At 38.6% G+C, this 21,705-nt stretch overlaps 2 protein-coding genes across 3 annotated transcripts in view; one reads left to right on the top strand and one right to left on the bottom strand.

The window, feature by feature from the left end:
- The window catches only part of LOC116710095 (ubiquitin-like modifier-activating enzyme ATG7), a 55,898-nt gene extending 44,355 nt beyond the window's left edge, over nt 1-11,543 (top strand). Inside the window, exon 7 of the mRNA XM_032548919.1 lies at nt 10,825-11,543. Within this exon, the coding sequence (XP_032404810.1) occupies nt 10,825-10,857 (33 nt within the window). The 3' untranslated portion in view covers nt 10,858-11,543. The remainder of the gene's footprint in view (nt 1-10,824) is intronic.
- A 143-nt stretch (nt 11,544-11,686) lies between these two features.
- LOC116710094 (transcription cofactor vestigial-like protein 4) overlaps nt 11,687-21,705 on the bottom strand; it is a 36,638-nt gene continuing 26,619 nt past the window's right edge. For both annotated transcript variants that reach the window (XM_032548918.1, XM_032548917.1), the window contains 3 exons: nt 18,200-18,458; nt 17,841-17,958; nt 11,687-16,734 (listed from right to left, as the gene is read on the bottom strand). In XM_032548918.1, coding sequence (XP_032404809.1) covers nt 16,478-16,734; nt 17,841-17,958; nt 18,200-18,458 — 634 coding nt within the window. In that variant the 3' untranslated portion in view covers nt 11,687-16,477. The remainder of the gene's footprint in view (nt 16,735-17,840; nt 17,959-18,199; nt 18,459-21,705) is intronic.

Genomic DNA, 21,705 nt, shown 5'->3' on the forward strand with positions numbered 1-21,705 from the left:
TCAGATTGTTTGGACATGTCAAGATTCATTGTTCTGTGCTTGATTAAATCAACAGACAGATATTATCAGACATAACAATTTCATTCAATAAATAGAAGAGCCATCCAAACTTCCATGGTCCCATTTAAAAAAGTCAAAATGAATATTGTTGGGTAGATAGTCAAAGTTTGGGTTTAAATGAGATTGTGATGATGTGGTATGACCTTATACAGCGCGTTCATGTTTAAACAACCCCTCCCTGTTGCTACATTACAACAATTCTGTGAATTAGAGTGGACCAAACCTCCCTCATGGAGGTAAAAGGTTCAATTCTAGTTTTCACAAACACTTGATGTCAGTTGTTGCTCCCAGGGTTTGGCACAATCATTAGGTTTCTTTTTTCACATGGGGCCAGGTGGGTTTGGATAGCTGTTTTATTTTAATAAATATAATCATAGTTTCAAAACTTCATGCTTAATTTACTTGGATTATCTTTGTCTAATATCAAAATTTGCATTATCTAATGCATTTAAATGTGACACAAAAGTAAAAGGAGAAGAAATTTGTTAGAGGGCCACATGATCAACTAACATGTTGCTTTAAAATATGGACAAAGTCTTTCTGTTTTAGTAAACTGTGCTTATTAAAAAAAAATCAAAGCTTTGTCAATACTTGCACATCTCTGTTCATGTTGGTGGTAGCTGCAGTGTGTGACATCCAGACTGTAGCCATCAACAATCCTGAGATCTGTTCTCAGTTTACTGAACCACATCAACATGCAAAAACAGACACACCTACAGCAACGCATCCCATGGGCCGAAGCATCTGGAACTGCTTTATCAAATGAGCTTTTTTACTGTGAAGCAATATTAAGCCAAGCTCTGCGTTTTGTGTGGACTTGTACGATCTGCCCTGAGACATTTTTTTTTTTATTAAACAGAAGCCATTAGTGGGTTTGGAGACTTTTGTTTTATGATTTTCACTCACTTTGGATAGCTTCAAGCTGCAATGAGGACAGAAGAGAGAGTTTAAAAAGCAAAATACAAAAGAAAAAAACCCATCAAAAATCGTCAAAGCTACTGAAGACTGCAGATGTAATGCATACACAAAGATTAGAGAAATCAATCTTGTTGGGTTTAAACATCTAAGTTTGTTAAATCCAAAAACAGCAGAGTATATAAGTAGCATGAGTTTTACATTCCTGCTTGTTTTTTGTGTAAAGTTGCACAAAAACTTCCAGTTGTAATTTTTTTCTTGCATTCACTTAAACCAACTCCTTTGTGTTAAACCAACCAAACTTGACTCTGTGGCACAAACTAGAAACAAAGTAGAAGAGAGCAGCGTGTTGTTTTATTTGCTTAAACTCTAGCGCGTCATTCAAAGCACGGTCTAAAGCCTAATCTACTAAAACCTTTGCATGATTTAATAATAATTACTCAAACTTAGGGTTTGAGTAATTATTAACAAACTAATGTTCTAATGTCTCCAATTCTAAGGACCATAAATCATCAGCTTTAAGCATGAAGTACTGAGTTCCTTCTATGAAGCATTTCAAATTATTTCAACAGTTATTGCTAATTCAAGGTCTTGATAATTTAACAAACTGATTCTACGACATATTAATAGAAACACTATAGTAGATGCGTAAATATATTGATTCATATTATTTTAGGGAAAATCTTGATTGCAGCATTTAATGATCATCTACAAAAATCTAAATTAACAGATAATAAAAAATAGTAGATTAATGCTAGTAAACTTTTTTCTCAAGCAGTATAAAATAAAATCCTATACTTTGGAAGGATGTTGCTAATTCCAAATATATTTAAGAAACTTTTTCCTATTTGAAAGAAAAAGCAAAGAGCCTTGGGCCACATGTCGTAGCTTATTATTATGTAGGTTTCCTTTGGCCTTTTCACTTCACTTTAAGGCGTCTCTCAGCTGGTGAAGCCACCCTGCTGCAGACGCCCGACTTGCTGTGCAGGGTTGTTTGAGGAATTCAGGATTGTAACGAACTGCAGCAATTCTTGGCTTTGTACCAGATTGTATGAGGTCATCTCTGCTGATGATGGGTAATTCAGATTCTTTCATCAGCCAGTTTACTCTCGTCATTTGTTGGACACTTGTTTGTGGGATTATTTTGGTGTGGTACTGAAAGATGATCCTGAAGCTAAATAGGGTTTAGCACTCTTAATCCCAGTTGATCTTTCTTTTTACTGGAACATGACACATTGTCTTCTTGTACAGATTAACACTGAGGATTCATTTGGGGAAAACAAACCACTAAATATGTTTTTTCTGCATTTTTTGCAAGAGACCAACATATCTTCAAAGCCAGGATGGAATAATTTAAATCCAATAATAGAGCTGCAGCTATTGTTCTCCCAGACTCTGTTTTATTCCTCTCAGCCTGTATTTCCATTTCTTGTTTGACTTTAATGAGCATCATTCCATTTGCTTGAGCTTCTCAAATGTTTTATGCTGAAATTTTAATACACAGCACAGTTATGACCTATCTATGACTTTTTTTTTTTGACATTTAAGCTAATTAACGTTTGCTGCCAGAGATGGTACTTCAAAAGCAAACCAGAAGGCTAAAACACTTTTTAACCTTAGTGTTAGGTCCCTGGTTTATTGTCGCTTTTAAAAGTCTTCACATCCCTGTTAGAAATCTAGACTTTTGTATTGGGGAAAGAAAAGAGACCATCATGAGTCATTTAGAAAAAGATTCTTCCTTTAATTGGTTTTATGTGATTTAGATCTGTAAAGCTGCAATAACCTGGTTGAATTTTTGCACACATAGTTAAAATTCTGCTGATGTACTTTTTGATTTAGGGTCAACATCAACCTTCATATTTGGGAGTCGATTAGCATCCCTAGTCTGCCTTGCAAAGGTTCTCCAAGTTACTTCCACTGGTACTGTGTTCACTTATGACCCTAAAGTCACAGAAGAGCAAAACATGAGTCTCCTTGAAGTTTTTCAGCTTGACAACAAAGCTGAAAACTGAACACTGACTCCAACCTTTGCTGCCTTTGAAATTCTCTCCAAATCTGTCAGATTATGAGAACATCTGTTGTCTGCAGCCCTCTTCGTGTGACCCACAGATCTTCTCTCATAATTAGCTCTGGACTATGGTTGGGTCAGTTCAAAAGTTTGTTGCTTTTTGTTTGTTCATGCTTAAAAGGAAATCGTTTTCAGCTTTCAGCTGACAGTTTTGGGTCAAAACTGAACTCGAACTGAACTACCCGCATTTTATTCATTTTTCAAAAGGCAAAATCATGCCTTTTGAAACTGTGGCTTGGATATTTTCACTGGAAGAAAAGGTTTCTGTCTCTCTCTCTCTCTCTCCAGACACATTATTCCCCTGAATGACTGTTTTTTCTATAAAATGCAATTTTACTCTGATATACCCTTCTCCTGATGGATGTTCTTTGTACAAATGTTGTGATGTTTTGTAATCTCTCTGCCACAAACGACTTTAGCTACTAAATTAAATGGTTGGAGGATTGAACTTGGACTGGCTGATAAGTAGATTTTATCGGTTAATTAAATTTTTGTTTTTTGAAGATGTAATTTTTGGGAAATCTGGATTACACTTTTTTCCACCAATGCACTCCTTGGGTTTCCGTAGTTCAGAGTGATGTCAGCACTCACAATGCCTGCCGTCTTGTATGACGAGCGTTGTTCACAGCTAGCTAATATGTATTTAGGCTTTGAATTCAACTCTACTACAAAATGTAAAGGTCAGGAAAAATTATTTTTTTTCCTAACAAATATAGTCATAATTTTACGAGAATACAGTTGTAGCAATTAATAAAATCATATGATAATAGTTTAAATACTGTAAGAATAAAATCTTAATATTCCCAGAATAGTTGTAATATTTGGAAAATGAAGTAGTAGTTTTATGAGAACTCCAACACAAGAACTAACAAAAAAAAAATATTATTCAAGTTTTTTTTATGATTAAACAATTTTTTTCTTGTAGTTTGAAGACATACTTCTGGTAACATTTATTCTGTTGATATCATGACAACATTTTGTAATTAAACAAAATTTCTTGCAGCCTTTTCCTGTTGCTCTGTTTTACAACTCACAGCTTATTTTTTTAAAGTATTTTAAAGTATTTAAAGTATCATTTGTAATTTCCTTTCTAGAAAAGAAAATAAGTAAATTAAAATTGGAAATCGAATCTGGTGTAGAAAAAATCTCTTGATTTTGTTTTCAAGCTTTAAATGTGTTTTGAAAAAGTTTTAGTTCAGAGAAGTGCACATTAAAAAAAAATAGGCAACAGCAGTTCTTTAACATTTTAATCCTTATGTATTAGTATGTTTAGTGAAATTTTCACAGGTTAAGTCAGATTAAACGTCTCAGAAAATTTTTCATCGTGCACTTTCATTATAGTCTGAAACAAAAATGTAAGAAAATCATTATGTACACATGGTAAAAAATGCTTTTGCTCGTCTCTCGCCGCTTTGAGTGCCTCCTGATAAACTAAACTAAAGTTGTCCTTCAGCAACACCTCAGGTGATTTTTAAGCCTCATCCCAGCTCTGAGTCGACTTCAAAGCGCCAGCGTTTCAGGGCAGAACCCTCTGAGCCGGAAAGTGACGCCTCATGGAGGCTACACCCAAAGCTGCATTATTTATTTACATCCTGCACCCAGAAGCCACAGATCATTTGTTTGTTCCAGTATATGATGTTTATATATGTGAGATGTCATTGTGGGAGTGAGGCCTGATCTCTCGCTCAGCAGGACAGGGTCACCACAAAGGCCCATAAACATGCACACACACTTGCTATTATTGCAGTTGTTACGGTAATTTTAAATGTGTCTTTTGGTAATTCCATGACAAGTGCAGTGCGGTTTCCCAAAAGAGAGGAAAGCAAAGGAGAGGAGCTAAAAAAGAAACCTCCGTAAGTCTTTTCTGGGATTTTTTTTTTCCCAATGTGGACAGCTGGTAAGGGTTTCTAACCACTAACCCATTGTGAGGTGTACAGGAGCTACTTTTATTGACTGTTGCTTCTCGCTGTGATTGTTGAAGCCACTTTTAGGGGTCTTCTGTCCTCCTAGAGATAAAACCTGCCCTCAGGAGATTCGGAGGGGGTAGATGAAAAGGGAAGCATCCCTTCAACTCTTTAATCCACACTCATAGATGTGAATCATTTGTTAGAAGAAACAAAAAATTCCTGAGCAGACACCCCTGTGTGGTGTTTGATCTGCTTTCTGTTGATGACTATTAATTCTGCCAGTCATAGAAATAACAGTTTTAGACTCTGAGCAGTTTCTCTTTTTAATTATCGAACAAATATTTGGTGTAGATAACCCCCTACTGTGGTTAATGAACAAACCAAAATTACTGACAATCAGTCATCATAAATACCTGAGGCTCACTAATCAGAGGGTTTTCGTAAAATAGGGAGAAGTTTGTTTTCAAATTCTCTGATCAAGTTATTTTGAGGGATAAGTGGTAATAGGTGTGTCATGCTACAACTACAATCACCAGTGTACTTTATTGAGACTTTATTGTAGAGGAGAGGAAGGAAAATTAAATATTTTTAAAATTCTTTTAAAAAAACAAATATGGAAAATTGGGGCTAGCATGTGTATTCAGCTGAACAAGCACACCCTCACAGTATAGCACAGCCACCACCATGTTTATAAGTTGCATAAATGCATGATTGTGAAGTTTTAAACTAAGATGTACAAAGCTGGTAGAGACTTACCCCAAAGGCTTGCTGCTGTAACTGTGGTAAAACACGAATCAGTTTATGTTCTACTTTGTTATTATATCACAAAAGCCCCTTAAAATGCATTGAAGTTTGTATTGTAATCTGAAAAGGTTGCAGAGCATTTACTCTTGCAAGACACTGTGTGTGTGTGTGCTACTGACTTAATAAAATACAAACTAACAGCAGAGCAAATGCATGTCTATATCTACAGCTGTCAAGGCAGTGTTGGGGAGATGTATTTTCAATCAATTTTGAGTAGATTTTTATTCAACTTGGAAATCCTAACCTATACGTTTGAATCTCAGAGAAACACATTCATCTTTACGACAAATGCTCCACTAATAGTTCATTGGAATAATACACCATGAGTCCTCAACTAAAACCCAGAGAGATTGACTAATCGTGAAATATCAGACCATGTGAAGACACTCATTGTGCTTTTTCACATGAATGCTTTTTATGGTAGGCAGAATCCACAAATAGAAAGAAGGGCAGATTAAAAACCAAGAACCCCATTACAATACCAAAGTGGGAAACAAAAATAAGAGCTCCACATTCCTGGTTTTAGTCCAAGGAGGGATTTCCGTCTGCTGCATCAGGAGCTCCTCTGCATATAATGACAGATACTAACTGCTTAATTTAGGTCTGAAAAAAATCACAAACACAATCACTAGACAACAAACATCAATTCAAACTGACTGGCTTTCCCAACATACATGTTTTTTTTGGGTTTTTTAAACTAGCAGCACTTAGTGCTTGTTGTGCCCAGCAGCCCTAAACCACATCACTCTGTGTGGTCTTCTAATTGCATATCAGATGGAGCCAGTCTCCATGATGAAAGCTTGACTTTGCGCTTTGTTCTTTGGTGTCAGTTCTAATATGTAAAGCAGATGTGTTTTTAATAGCCCAGTCTATCAGTGGTTGAGTAGTGCTGCCTAGCTGAATGGCTTTAGAGGTTGGAGTCCCACTGGGGCCACCCGCACATAGGATGTACTCCTGTGTGAGGGCTCGGGGTTTTAAAACGGCTCCCCAAACGGGCCACAGTACTGAGTCATCTGCCTGAAAGTGGCAGTGGAAGTGAAATCACAACGATCCTACAAAGGTCCCCTCTTGAACAAGTTATTCAAAGCGAAGAAAACAAAAGGAGTTCTGGCTTTACTTCTTTGTTCGAAGTGCTGCTTTTCTCCAGACCTGTGGAGTGGTGAATGCTGCTGAAACCCCTCATGCTGGGGCTTGTTGTTGTGTTTATGGGAGAGCAGTAATCAGCAGCAGCAGCAGCTGAGGCTTGGCTGTGTTTCCAGCTAAAGCCTCCTCTATCTGATCAGATCTTAGCGCTGTTTCAACAACTAGCCTGGATTATCACGTCAGCCGGAGCCCCGCTTATTCCTAACACTTTCCCACAGAGATTACGAGCTGCACGTTACGGAACATCCAGCTGTCGGTGCCTTTGTTTTTGTTTTTAAACCCACAATAAGTGAAGGTGTGAAGGTGAGAGGCCTGTCGATGTTCAGCTTTTACAGCCGAGATCCAGTCAGAGGAGATTTCTGAAAACTATTTTACTTTCGTCCATCCATCCGTCCGTCCAATTGTCTGTTTGTCCATTTATTAGTCAGTCCATCCACATGTCCATTTGTTCCTTGAGTTTATCCATCCATCCATCCATCCATCCATCCATCCATCCATCCATCCATCCATCCATCATCTGTCCATCAGTTCATGCATCTTCTTCTAATCTCAGGTTAGTTCCTGATATAAGGTAGACCCCCAGAAACCGCTCTCTCCAGCAACACTTTGGTTTATCCCAAACCTTTCTGGTCCTGTCCTTCAGAACTGGAATTGGAAAACACTAATACTTGAAATGAGTCCAAATCAATTTTAAATGTAGTTTTCCCATTTTTAGAAGAGATTAGATTCATGATTCTGTGTAGCATAGTGTTTATCTTTTTTGCTAATGGATATGGAAACTTGGACTTTTGCAGCTGGTATTTAGACAGGATTTCACTGCTGTAACACCAGAACCCTTTCTATTGTATGTTTTGAAATAAGATTCTGTCTCTGGGGACGAAGCGTAGTAAACACTTATGCCTAGTGACAAAATAATATTTGATTTTCCATCCAGGTTAGCACTACTTGTAAACTTTAAGCTTTGCAGAATCATCAAGCTTCCTAATTGGCCAAAGCTGATTTGGGCTTTGCAGAAATCTGGTTAAGCGTTGCACCGACGGAGGGAAACGGTTGAGAAACATTCCAGCTATTCAGTTGTACTTTACAGGCTGGAGTAAAGTTGTTGGCTTCAGTTCGCTCAAGCTATTCATGTTACATAATCCTCCCCAACCCACCTTCCCTAATTCAAAACTCCCACTCACTCCAACCCTCTTTCCATTTTGTACAAAAGGTTGCACACACACACACACCCACGCCCACACACAAACACACACACAAGACCTCAGTTTGGCATGGCAGCCATCCAGGGAGAGGCTCCAATCTTGCTGGTTTTCAAAGCGGCCTTTGCTTCTGTCCTTCTGATGGTTGCTACCCTGCTGCAGTGGAGCAGAAATACAGAGCATCCAGCTTTGATATGAATTAGTCTCTGATTCTCCACTCAGAGGCCTGGGCCTGGGCCTCAAACTCACTCTGACAAACGCACTGTAGATGCAGCATGTAAACAAGACAAGTTGAAGTGCGGCAGAACAGGTTGGGCAACTCCTCGACATTGATGCCTTTCAGCCCGATGTAATTTCTCTTTGGTTGAGTGCGGCCAAACCATAAACACACCGCAGGACAATGAGGAACTGAAATCTGATTGGCTGAGGTTGAAATCCAGTTCATGTTGGATGATTTTGCAAAGTTGACTTGTTAGTAAGAATCAAATAAGCACCTTTTTTTTTTTTACGTCAATTCTTGGTGGAAATTTTCCAGCTATCAGTTTGTGTTTAGCATTCCTTTGTTTGTCCTGCCTGTTACAATTACTTTTTAGTAATTCAGAGACTTAACATTTCTCAAGATTGTTTTGGAAGAACAATTGGAAATTATCAAAATCTTCTACCATTGGAATTTGACATTAATCTCATTAATAGAATCATTAATTATTTTTATTTTCATATTCATTTAAAGTGAGAACCAGCAAACAAACAAACGGCGTTAATCATTACACATTTTCTTCTCTCTGAGATAAAAGTCATAAAACCTGCTAAAACTCATGGCTGTTTAAGAGTTGAAGATTTAGTAAAATGAGATCATCTTTAATCAAATGATGCAAAAAGAAACCTTATGTGTACCTTAGCAACAACACCCATACACCTTTGTGCACCTCTGAGCCTCTGCTGCTTCACATCTACTTCGTACTCATGACAATTTAAAGAATTGTAAATACAAGTCAGGTTCTGTAACTTCCAAGTCAGCTTCCTCACCATGAGGTTCCCAGATTTAGCACGATCAAGAAGCCTTCTAGGAGGTTGTTGCAGAAAGCTTCTGTGTGGCTAGATATATTAATGTCCAGTATTGTATCACTGAAATAACCACAAGCTCAGCTTTTGTGCAATTTCAGGGGAAACGTTTATGTATTTTATTGAAATAATTAACTTGTTTCTCCTGAATGTCCACATTGATTCACAGTGAAAGAAACGTATCTATTCAGTTCAACAGTTTTTCTTTATGCTAGCTCTCAGTCTCTGTGAAACCGTCCTCTTGAGCAGCTTAGTGACGCAGCCTGATGTTGTGGTCTTTGCACATGATGCATTCATCCAATCTAAAAGTTGCACCTCACAACTGAGGAACTATTTATTTCTTAGCTTATTGACTCTCATCACCTCTATAACAGACCCAGGGTTTTCTGCAGTTAGCATGTTCTTCCTGTATATGCGTAGAACTTCGACTTCCTCACACAGTCCTAACACTGCATGATAGATTAACTGGTAACTCTACAGATACATGAGTGGGTGGACAGAAAGATTTGAACCTTTTGGGGGGAAAATATAGTAGTCTGTAGATATCCAACACAAGCAAACATTTCTGTTCAGTGATATATTAGTTATTGGATCACCTGAACTAGATCAATGAAAAGCACTGATGGAGAACAAACTAATAAACTTTAAAGTTATTAGGATTATTTCTTTAGCATTGCAATTATTTAATTGCTTTTTGTTGATGTTATTGGTCTGAAGATACTGCACTTCTTGGGGTTTTTTTTGTTTGTTTTTTGGACAATTTTTTGTTTTCAACAAAGTTTGAAACAGTATCTTTAAAGATGTGCCAGTATTTTATAGAATGGAACATACATTATATCTAGAAATGGTCAAATAGAAATAAACTTTTTTCAGTGGTTTCTTTCAGCCTGTAGTTTGATGTTCTCCATATTAGTGGTGTTTTTTTTGTTTTTTTTGGTAGGGGATTCCTTAGTTTTCTGGGACGCTATGTCTCAGCTCTTTGAGCAGTGAAGTCGAGGAATGCAGCGTATGTGTGTCAGAGATGTGTCTCAGTCTGTGTAGCATTCCAGTCGGTGTTGGAGGAGGTATGTGAATTACGCTTTACAGTGGGGGAATGTGAGGAATCTGCTGCCATAAGAAGGCCGCTTTTGTTTACCGACATTGCTGAAAAGCCGGTCCTTCTGTGTTTTTGTGTCACTTCCAGGTCAGAAAGCTACTTGGAGTAATTTTTACTGTTTTTGAAAAGCTTTTCCAAATCTGCAGCACTCCAGGCTCTGAATATTTCTAACAATTAGAAGAAATCTGAATCCTGTGTAGTACATTACCAAAATCCCTTTTCGCTCTGCATTAGTTTGCATTATGATTCACTGGATTTGTTTTGTATTATTGCAATGCAGCTTTCAGTTTCTCATACAGTTGGTGATAAAAGCATGCAAACAGTATTTCTGAAGCCTGAACTTTATTTACTCAGGATGTTTGTGAAGACGGAACATACCAAGTCGAGAGTCCAGAATGTAAACGTAACATTAAAGTGTTACGTTTAAAGCCCAAACACTTGCTTCTGCGGGAGCTTTCAAAGAAAAAAGTCTCCTGGAAGTTTCTCTGACATCTCTTGAATGCTGCTTTGTTTTGCCTCGTTAATCATTTTATCTCTGAAAGACTTCTTTTGTGTTTTTGTTCTCGTCAGATTTGGGACATGAGCGACGATGAGAGCATCTGAAGGGTGGAGCAGAGGGAGGATTTCACTCCAAAAATATTCTTCCCAATACCTAACATCGAGCTCTGTATATTAGATACAAGGTGCATCGTCACACTTGAGTAATAATGGTAAAACTAATTCTTCACAAGCGGACAAAGACCTTGAGCTTATTGTGGTGTGTAAAACCATGTTTGCAAAAATTAAGTGTTGAATTGTCTCTAAATTACGATCACCACAATAAACAAGTTTAGTTGATTCTGTCAGCAAGGTTTTGACATCTGTTTGCTCATTCAGCTTGGAAAAGAAGAGCATCAGGTAAAACACATCCGAGGACTCGCCAAATCCGTCCATCTCGTCTTCTGTTTTCTAGAGACCCAAACATATACAGAGCAGCTGATACGAAAACCAGCTTTCAGATCATTCCTGGGAGGAAACCTGCACACACATTTCTGTGCATGCGGGAAGTTTTTTGTTTATTTTTACTTTGCACTGTCTTGTGTCTGCAAACTTGCTTGAGTCTTAAGATCTGTAAAATTGTAATGGGTTATTTGTTGAGTAAAAAAAAAAAAGCTCAGTGATGAGGTCAGTGTTTAAAAGCAAAGCAGAAATTGTGAACGAATAATGTTTCTACTTAGCCAATTCACTTCTGTTAGTGTTTAACCTAAAAAGTGTAATAAAAAGTTTCCTCGCAGTTTAACATCAAAGAGCTTTAGATGACTGTGTGGTTTCTGTGTAATGGAACTATATGCACTCGACATCCTTCCACACATTCCGTGTGTTTAGTTGCAGAAATGTCTCCAACTCTTCACACAACCACATGAAAAGAGCTTCAGGACAGAGACACGCAGTCTGTGGTTTAAAAGCACTTTATTGTTCATCAAGGCTACTTTACGTACAAAAAAGGTGGCCTGCCAAAACCTTTTGAGTAGGAGACACAGAGCCACAAAATTTGTTGATTTTTGATACATTACAGATACAGTTCAGAGTACTACTACCACTAAGTACATGCTACTTCCACTTCAAAAATCAGACATGGAACATGTGGAGCAATCAGAGTGAAGACCAACTCCTCTTTGATTTGTCAGCTGAATGTACAACTTGATAAAGATTTACTAAAGGTGGAAACTGTGGTGGTGGATTCACAGCTAATTTACCCCTAAAATCATTGGGGGAAAAAAAATGCCCTGGATCAAAATAAAGGATTCAAATGTGATTCAATCTCCATCCATAGAGCAAGACTTACATGCAATTTAGATGTACCTGCCAGTAACTTTTGTTTTTGCACTTTAATGGTAATCGTTCCGTCAATGCAAAAGAGAAAAAGAATGAGTTCCAAGTTAAGTTTTTGTTCAAATGTCTCAGATTTCTGATGAATGTAGACGAACGGGTATGAGTGGAAGCAGCGATTGTCGATGACACATCTGTGTGGCCTAATGTGGTTTCATACGTTTACTGTGTTCCTGCACTTGAACCTTCACTCCAGACAAACAAAACTCTACTGACAAAAAAAAGATCAACTTTTTTCACACAAAAAAAGAAAATGCAATGATTACAATATAAGGACAGAAAAAAACAATTAAATAGCTACATATCATTAACAAATTAATTGTTCCTCAAAAAAATACCTACGATTTTTTTTCTCTGTACATTCGTTACGCACAGCGTAATGATGGTCTTATAGTTACCTAATATAAAAAAAGTATTTTAAGTGATTTTCCTACAGTGTGTAGGGAGTGCATGCCAAAGCATAGCTCTCGCCTCCTACCTACAGGGTGGTAGTGAAATGATAAGTAAATGATAGAAATTAAAATCCTCTGGACTTCTAGCCTCTTTCCCTCATGTTTTCTAGCAAGGCACTCGCTACAGTCGATTTATATGGAGAGGCGTTGCCGTGAGACTCTAAATAAAGTACAGTGCTGTGTAAAAGTATTTAACCCTTTACAGACTTCTTCCGTTTCTGCCACAGTTAAATATTCTAGAACAAACCAATTCTAATATCAGATAAACAAAACAGGAGTAAATGTAAAATGTTCAATTTTACTATCCTCAATCACTTAAAGTGTACCGAGATGGCTCAGTCAAAGATCAGAGTTAAAAATGAGCCCAGCGTTCAGAAGTGGCCTAATCAAAGTTTGGATTTCAATCCAACTGAGATTTAGTATGACTTATTAGGCCATTCATGCATGGAGTCGTCAATGTGGCCAAATTAAAAGAAAAATAATCAGGTTATTTCTATAGCATTGTAAATGAGTCAGTCAGTTGTTGCCATTCAAGGTGGTTTGCACTCTGGTTTAGAGTGATTACCTTTTGACAGAAGGGAAGGGTTAGCTTCTTCTTGTTTTACCTTAAGCATAAATAAAATCATCCAAAGATTGTTTTTATAAATTCCCTGGTAATATTCATGTGATATTAAAAATCTAACAAAGAAATCTGTAGGGGGACTCACATTTTTACAGCACTGTAGACTCTTAAGTGCCAAATGAATGTCTTGTGACTCACAGCTTGCGCTAACAAAAGCACAGCTCCTGCAGCTCAGTCTTCGCCACCCCATCCTGCCTGCCACACCTTACTAGTCACAGAAAACTTGTAAAACTGTTTTCCTTTCATGAAATCTTTCTGGATTTCTGTTTCGTCCCATCTGGTTTGACAGCTGATGATGGAATGTGTGGACAGTCCAGAGAACCCCTTCCATCTTTGGAACCTTGTAGGATCACCATACTCACTACCGACTGCTTAACAGCAAACAATAATAAACCTCATCTATAAACTCAAAGCTCAGTGACATGAAATGATTCTCCATACCACTACTACAAGTCTAGGTCTCTCAAACAAAAGCTCTAAATGTTGCTGAAAATGATATGGCACCCCAAGTAAGTTTGTTCCTTTTGTCTGAAACGAATCTGCTGGATAAAAGAAAGCTGCATGGAGGGAACGCTGGCTGCTGTTAAAGATGCTTGAGGCCTGTAAAAATTTCCAACTGGAGGAATGTATGCCACCGTGGGGCAGGTTGTACTACAAAATATAATGTATTTAGGCTGAAGAGCGAAACAAAGCCATTCTTGAGAAAAGAAAGCACTAAACACCAAATCAAAGCATAAAATGTCAGGTGAGGGAGGTTAAAAGAGCTGTTAGCTAAAAAGCTAGTTTGCCATCTGTTTAGTTCTCCAATTCCAATATGTATTTAATTGTCAATAAAATGAAGATGATACGTTTTTAGAGAATACATCACCAAATGTATTCAAGCCTTTGAGACTACCTAGTACTCAGGTAGACTCTGTGGGTGTAACAAAAGTTAGGCTAAGATGCTTCTGATGAAAACCTGACAGTTTGGATCGACTTGGTGTCTCACACTGAAGTTTGTAGCATCCTGTACCAGCGATGGATCAACATCTGATTAAAACCCAAACCAACAGCAGAACCCAGAGCCAGCCCAACACGATGACGTCAGACGTCGTCGTGCCAGACGGTTTTGAGAGAAGAAGCCGTCATCACCTAACAGAGCCTGTCCGGAGGCCGCCCCACTATAGATGCTTGTTACCATACTAATATTAATGGAAAACAAACAAAAACAATACAAAAGTATAATAATAACATGGAGTACAACTGACCCAGCAGTGAGTGTATAGTGTCTATGTCTGTTACTGACAACAAAAGAAGTAACAACAAACGTCTCAATGAAAAAAAAAAAGGTTAATAGTTAAGCTTGAAATGCTAAAAACCCTAATAGATACCAGCTATTTAAAAATAAAACAAAATACATGCACCTGTAAAAGCATTAATTTACCTTTAAAACCTTAGAAATTATTAAACCACAGTCTGTAGGAGGGGGCACAAAGATAGCAGGGTGTTAGCCAAGTATAATTCTAACACCGGTGTTAGAAAGAGTCACATAAACAAAAGGTGTCTTTGAAGAGATTATGATAATCCTTTCTCCCCCCAATCAGAAAACCAGGCTGTGTTCCCCCCCACCTCTTTTCTTTTCGGAAACCACAAAGTGACGTGCAGCGTCATCTATCCCCTAATCAGTGTCAGCAGTTAACGCCTTTGAAACACATCAAAGTAGACGGTTCAGTGGAGCCCAACGTTCAGGTCGGATGTTGAAAGAAAACAAATTCTGGTTTTGTTCATTTGATAGAAATTGTCATTCAAATTTAACTTAAGGGGCGTCAGGGGGGTAGTTCTCAGGGGCAATGTTAATTCCACCCCGTATCTGGATCTCATATTCAATACGCACTTTTAAAGTTGAACTGGGCAATAGAAAGTTTGTAATTTGAATGTTTAACTTTCCCTCCATAAATTAGAATTACCGGCATTGATTTCCATCTTGCTTATTCTCCAATCCTTTGTTCTCACACTTTTAAAATGTAATCTTAGACAACATCACGAAGTTGTAAAATACGCTGGAACATAAATTCACCTGAGAAGTGCTTAGATTAGAGGGAAGCTCAGAGTAGTTTCTATGATGACACTTTGATGCTGATACATTTCTAGACTTTCCCACATTTAGTCTGTTAAAACCCCATCCTGCCTTCAGAGAGTTCACGATGTGGACAGACATTCTGCAGGTAGGTGCTGCTGGAGACTGATCACAGATCAGAAGCCTGGCTTCAAGACAGCAACAGACACCTTCCCTTTACTGCTTTTAATTAACATCTGTCCAAACAAAGTCCCATGGTCTATCTAAAGCACTTTGTAGCAGGTGACCAAACATGCTTCTACTGCCCAACCTAACTGGAGTGTGTTTGCATTTGCACAAATGACAATGCATGCAAGACTTTGCACACACATATTGAAGTCAACTAATCTCAGGTATACTTTAAACGGGAGTTATTAGGAAATCAATGCAGGGCTCCAACACGTGAGATAAGATGTGATTGCATCAAAATACACTTTTTAAGCCCCAGTGTGTTCAGAGTCAGATTACAACCCTGACATGCCACCCATTTTTTTTTTAAGCAGTAGTGCAAATCAGACTGAGTCGATCATCTAAGGTCATATACAACAGCCGAACAACCAGAGCTCCCGTACAGCAGACAGGTGAGGTGTAGGGGAGGGGCTGTGTGTGTGTGTGGGTGTGTGTGTGTGTGCTTTTCAAGGTGGGCACTGAATAACAGGGGTTGAGGTTTCTTTGGTAGCATGGTAAAGTGGACTGTGATAGCGTTCTAAGGTGTGTTTCTCATTTTTCATTCAAAAGGCCAGGCATGTCAGAACAGAATCAGCTTACAGAACTATTGTTAGCAAAACAGACAAAAAAACAAAGAAGAAAGTGAATAATTAAAACAGTCTTTCCTCTTCTTATGTACATAAAACTACAAACACTTGCTCAGCTCCAAGCCAACAATGCAGGGATGATGAAAAACTGGAAGGAGCACGCTGATGCACCAGTCATGTTCCGCTTTTGAATCTTCCTCAGTCAGAACTGATTTTTGTCCGGCAGTGCCAGATAATGGAAGGGAGGTGAGCATGTCTTTATTGCTTGAGTGATCCACAGTGACTGAGCAGGCTTGAGGGTTTTGGCTGTTTTTAGCAGACCAGCAGGCAGGCAGTCCCTCTTGGGAGCTGGTGACAGACCAAAATGGCAGGGGCATGGACCTTGGAGCTGAGATGATTGGATGAGAAGGGGGGGGGATCCTCTCTGCCTTCAAGAGACCACAGACGGGGAGTGGTTGTGATTGACCATGCGACTGTCGGGAGAGGAGTTTGGGCTGCTGCCGGACGACGAGGGACTCCCCTTGTTTTTGATCTGCAGCCAGGTCTCGCCCAGCGCCTTGGCGAAGTGGTCGTCCACAGAGCCAGTGATGGACACAGAGTTGGTGGCGGTGGGCTCAGGCTCCTTGTAGTTCTTCCCAAGGCTGCGACGGAAATGTTCCTCGATAACAGGGTCGCAGGCCGTGTTGGCTGGAAGAAAAGTAGTTCTCGGTTACCAATTTGATAATGAAAAGAGAAACATCCCACATATATTCCGCTTTATGATTTTCTGTGGGCAGTTTATTGCCTTAAATTAGTTTAAGAACAAGTAATTTTAGGTCACTGGAAATATCTACTTTACTTTTCGGGGCTTTTTTTATATACACAAAAAGACCGTTTTAAATTTCCCCGTTAACCTCAATGAGATCATTGAAATCCCAGGGGGATCATAAAAACAGCCATTTTAAATTTATTATGGCAAAGAAAATACAACATTCTCAGAAAGTCATGGAGGCTTGAAGTGACTTTTTTAAGTGTTGAAATAACAGACAAGAATGTTTAAGTTATTACTGCCAGCCATAGAGATTCATTGAGAGCAACTCAGTGAACTGCAAATGATCCAAATTCCTAATTGGCCTAAACCAGCAATGAAAGAAGACTGATTGTCTGAAGAAAACAGATGTTCTAAATAGGAAACTCGGTTCTACATGTTGGTTTGCTTTGAAGAGTTTGCAGTTATTCTTCAAAATAAAACCATTGATATATCAAATAAAATATTATTTTCTAAAGTACGATCCAAAACAAAGGCTTCAATATTCCATACAACATAGCTAAAGTAACTAAAGCAGAGATAAAAAGGGATTATGTTCACCTTTCAAAATAAAAATACACTTCAAAGTAAAAGCCTGAATATTCAAGATGGCAGATAACTTTTAAAGTACGTTCTACATTACTAATAGGAGGCTTAGTGGTACAAATAGCAGTAATGAAATGGAAATTATATCTCGTGTTAAACTTTACCCATGTATTTTAAAATAATTCTTCAAATTACTGAAAATGTAGGCTTACATAACTAAATGAACTAAGCAAGTAATGAAAAAGCAAAGCTTAAACATTCAGTTTAGTGTGTTTCATGGTTAGTTCAAATAGGGGTTTTTCATTACCTCCAGATATTAACCGAGCATAAAAAAAAAAAGAAATTCTGGCTTGTTTAAATAAACCTTGCATAATTTCTAAGATGAATAATCCACGTTTTTTCAAAAAGTACCCAATTCACTTGATAATAAACATTTCTTCATAACTGTGTTTGCACTCACTGTTGATTCTTCTGTAGTTGTTGGTGAAGTTGGAGCAGCCGTTGTGGGAGACAGGACACTGTGACAGGTTACAGTTGCGATTGTTGGCTGCAGCACACGTGATCACTGATGGACGATTCTGAGAGAACAAAAGGCGCTGTGTTCAATAGGAGTTCTAAGAAATGCTGCCCAGCAAATATGCAAGAAAAGGTGGGATGAAAAATGCAAACAGAATAATTCTGCACCAATTTTTTTTTTAAAAAGTCCCACAGAGGAAGCGAGGCTAACAAAAGTACATTAGTCAGATTATGACTAAGTAACTGAACTATTTCAGAAAGTGTTCAGCGGTGGAGTCAGAAGAAGCAGGACGTGCATTTTACCTGCTGCCGTTCCACTGCGCTGACTGTGTGCGGCACCGAGGCCATAGCTGCTGTGCTGCTGCGTGGCGTCTCCACCATGCTGTTTTTGGTAAGCGCCAAAGGCTGGTCCATGCCTGCTAATGAGGCCAGGTGGTGGTGGTGGCTGTGGCCATACAGGTGGTTGGCTTGGACCCCCAGATGACCAGGAACCACAATGCGCTCACTGGGACTCCGCCGATGGTCCTTCACAACAGGGGAGTTGCGGTAGTCTGTCGGTTTCCTGTGAAACAAGAAGAAATCACTTTACCTTAGCAACAACACCTAAATTGAATTTAATCAAAAAGTGAGTTTTCCAATTGTTTGACATATTTGTTGATTCATAAAAAAAATCAGAAGAAAAACTAGTGAAGAAAGAGGAATCAGGTAATGATTTCAAACAGATTAAAAGATGACAGTACAGTAATGATCTGACAAACTCAAACACTAATTTCTCAGATTACTTGGAGTGTTGATAAGCCCCTTCGATAGAATCACAACCTCTTTCACACACTGTCTCCATGTGAGCAAGGCAAGGGGAGCTGTTGCCTAAATTTATCCAACATGGAAGGATTCCAAACTTATCTCTGCACAAAGGGACAAATGGGCAGCAAGTTCAAAGCTTTAAAGCAATTTCCTTAGAAAAAGAAACTCAGCATCATCTCTCTCTAGGGAGGGAGCAGCCAGCACACTTAATACCGTTGCATATGAAAACGTTAAAAAAAAAACAAAAAAAACTGCAGCCAAAGTTTACTGTCAACATGTGATTAAATCTGCAAACACATTAGAAACGTTCCCCTTTAGGTTTAGCTCCATTTCCCTAAACCTCTTTTCTACAACAGTGGGTTGAGTAATTAGGTCATGGAAGCCCAACTGGCCACAAAGAGTTCTCTCTCTTCTCTCCAAAATGTGAGCTCATCCCAGGAAAACCAGAACTGATGATAAGACTTTACAGTAACAACACTAACTTAATACACATTTGGTCTGTTTTTTTCCAGCTCTGATGATAATAACTTTGATATGTTTGTTACACAGCGTTTATACCTGACATTGTGCAGACTTGCTTGCAGTTTAACAGGTAGTGATTATTCCAGTGAGTGCGTCAGATGTGGTCCTTGTTCCTTGTGTGCGTGTGTGTATGCGAGTGCGTTCCTGTGTTGCTCCATTCCCTTCTGACATTGAGGCCCAATATGAGGGAGCAAAACGTACTGTACTGCCTTCCAGCTCTTCATTTCTCTCCACCTGCATACCCACTTCACGGGTTGAGGGGGTGGGCTTATTTATATACAAAACTTACACACTGACCTCCTCGCTTCTACACAGACATGCAGAATCCTTTAATAAGGATGTGAATGTGTGTATTCACATCCTTATTAAAGGTTTCTGTGATGCAAAAGAGAACGTAGTAAATCAAATGTTTTTCACATACTGTACAACTAAAAGAATCCAAACATTTTTCTTTTTAGAAAGGGAGGAGATAAAATGTTTATGCCTGCATGCCAACACCCTGTTTAAAGCAGCTTGTGATATAACTGCAGCATTCAGTCTTCAATCCTCTGAATCTATCGGGCTCCACCTGCTCACTACACCTTGCCAAAGTTCTCTAAACCTCTCAAATTGTGAGGTTTGGGAATTTCACCCACACATCATGATGCTACCACCACATTTGACTGTAGGTATATTCTTCTTTTTGTGATGTGCATGGCTGATTTGGTAATAAATATATCCTAAGAAGCTGTGGGTTAAAAGTTCAAGTTGGGTTTCGTCATAAATGGAAACATTCTTCTGCAGAGTGATGGCAGGTATTAGCCAGGCCAGGAAATAAATTATTCAATCCAGCTTCTCCTTAGTCTAGACATGTGAAGAATACGGAAGACATATGGGTCTTTTTGTACCATTCTCTTGACTGATGACTTTGAACAAGAGGACATTTCCATCCTTTGTAACTGGTCTACTAACCATTGCTTTAAGCTAAGGTATAAAAATTGAGTCTGGAAAAATCATCTGGAAAATCCTAACAAAACAGCTGAGCTTTACTCACAGTTAGGCCTGTCACGATAGCAAATTTTGCTGAGCGATTAATTGTCTCAACAAATTATTGCGATAAACGATAATATTGTCTGAAGACCTTTTTACACTGATTTAATGGAAATGACGTAATAATGCATGTGATTTCCTGCCAAAGATAGATACACTTTATTTTCAAAAGAATACTTAACACTGGAGCTGATAAACTAAATAAACAAAACAACCAAAAACAAAATGGATTCTCAGTCTCCATTAACAAAAAATGTACTTGATAAAAACTAAACAACATAAAGCCAAAGTGGAAATAAACAATGCATTCAACCCAAAGAGTGCAGATTATGAAGTCTGTATACTATGTTGCCCTTCAGTAATAATTAGATTTAAATAGAGAAGATGGGCACATAGACTACCTGATGCAATAGTTCACACTACATGATTTTTTGCTCCTATTTTTCCCCATACAACAATCTTAGACCTTTGGTCTTCCTAAGATTGTGTGGTGTGTTACGGTAGATCCTCGTTGCCGCTCCGATCTAAATCAGGGTTTTCCCCGACTGGGATCTTAACGCAGCCTGTTGAAAGTGACAGGTAGCCAATCAGAAAGCGCGGATTCTCCTCCGTGTTTTCGGAGGGGAAATTACGTCGGGGAATCCCAAACAGCTGACACAGCGCAACCCGAAGTCCAGCGGACATTGGAGATGATACGTGGAAACAACATTAATGTTGATTCAACATGCAAAGAATATAGAAATGACAAGGGGAGGAGTTGGAGCGAAATTGCTACCACAGTTGATAAACCCGGTAACTTTTCAGCTGTTCTTCGTTAACGTGACGTAAATATGTTCTAATGATTTTCATTCAGTCAGGACTTTACGCTGACACTAGCCACATGCATTGCAGGTAGATTGTTGTAAAGCATTGATTAATACCTGGTTTTAAAATTAGTTCACTGGACTTGTAGCCATTATTTTGTGCCCATTGTTGGACACCACACGGCAGGAACGAACCCGATCGAACCGTTATACCTAGGATTTCTGTCGGCTAATGTGTGGTCTGTCAGGTTTTGAAAATGGGCCGACAATCGGCTGACAGCTCTAAGATCGTGTAGTGTGCGCTGGGCTTTATACTAAGGAAATGAGGAAGGGAGGAGTCAGTGAGAGCACCGGAGTTGAGCCTTTTTTCATTCGGTGTCATCAACAGAAAGAGAAAAAGGTCGGGAGAGACGATAATGTCGATAATTGAAATGACGTCGATAGTTTTAATTTATCGTACGATTAATCGATTTATCGTTTATCGCGACAGGCCTACTCACAGTTGTTCAGATTCAATATATCTGATGGTAGGTGGGAACTTTCCCCCTGCCCCCAATAAAACTGGCCTTTTAACAGTTCACTTGATTTTCTATATATAAACTATTCAGGGTCAACTGAGTAAAAGTGATCTAATTTATTGCAAACAATCTA

Source organism: Xiphophorus hellerii, chromosome 20 (genome assembly GCF_003331165.1).
Source record: "Xiphophorus hellerii strain 12219 chromosome 20, Xiphophorus_hellerii-4.1, whole genome shotgun sequence".
In the NCBI taxonomy this organism is placed as follows: Eukaryota; Metazoa; Chordata; class Actinopteri; order Cyprinodontiformes; family Poeciliidae; genus Xiphophorus; species Xiphophorus hellerii.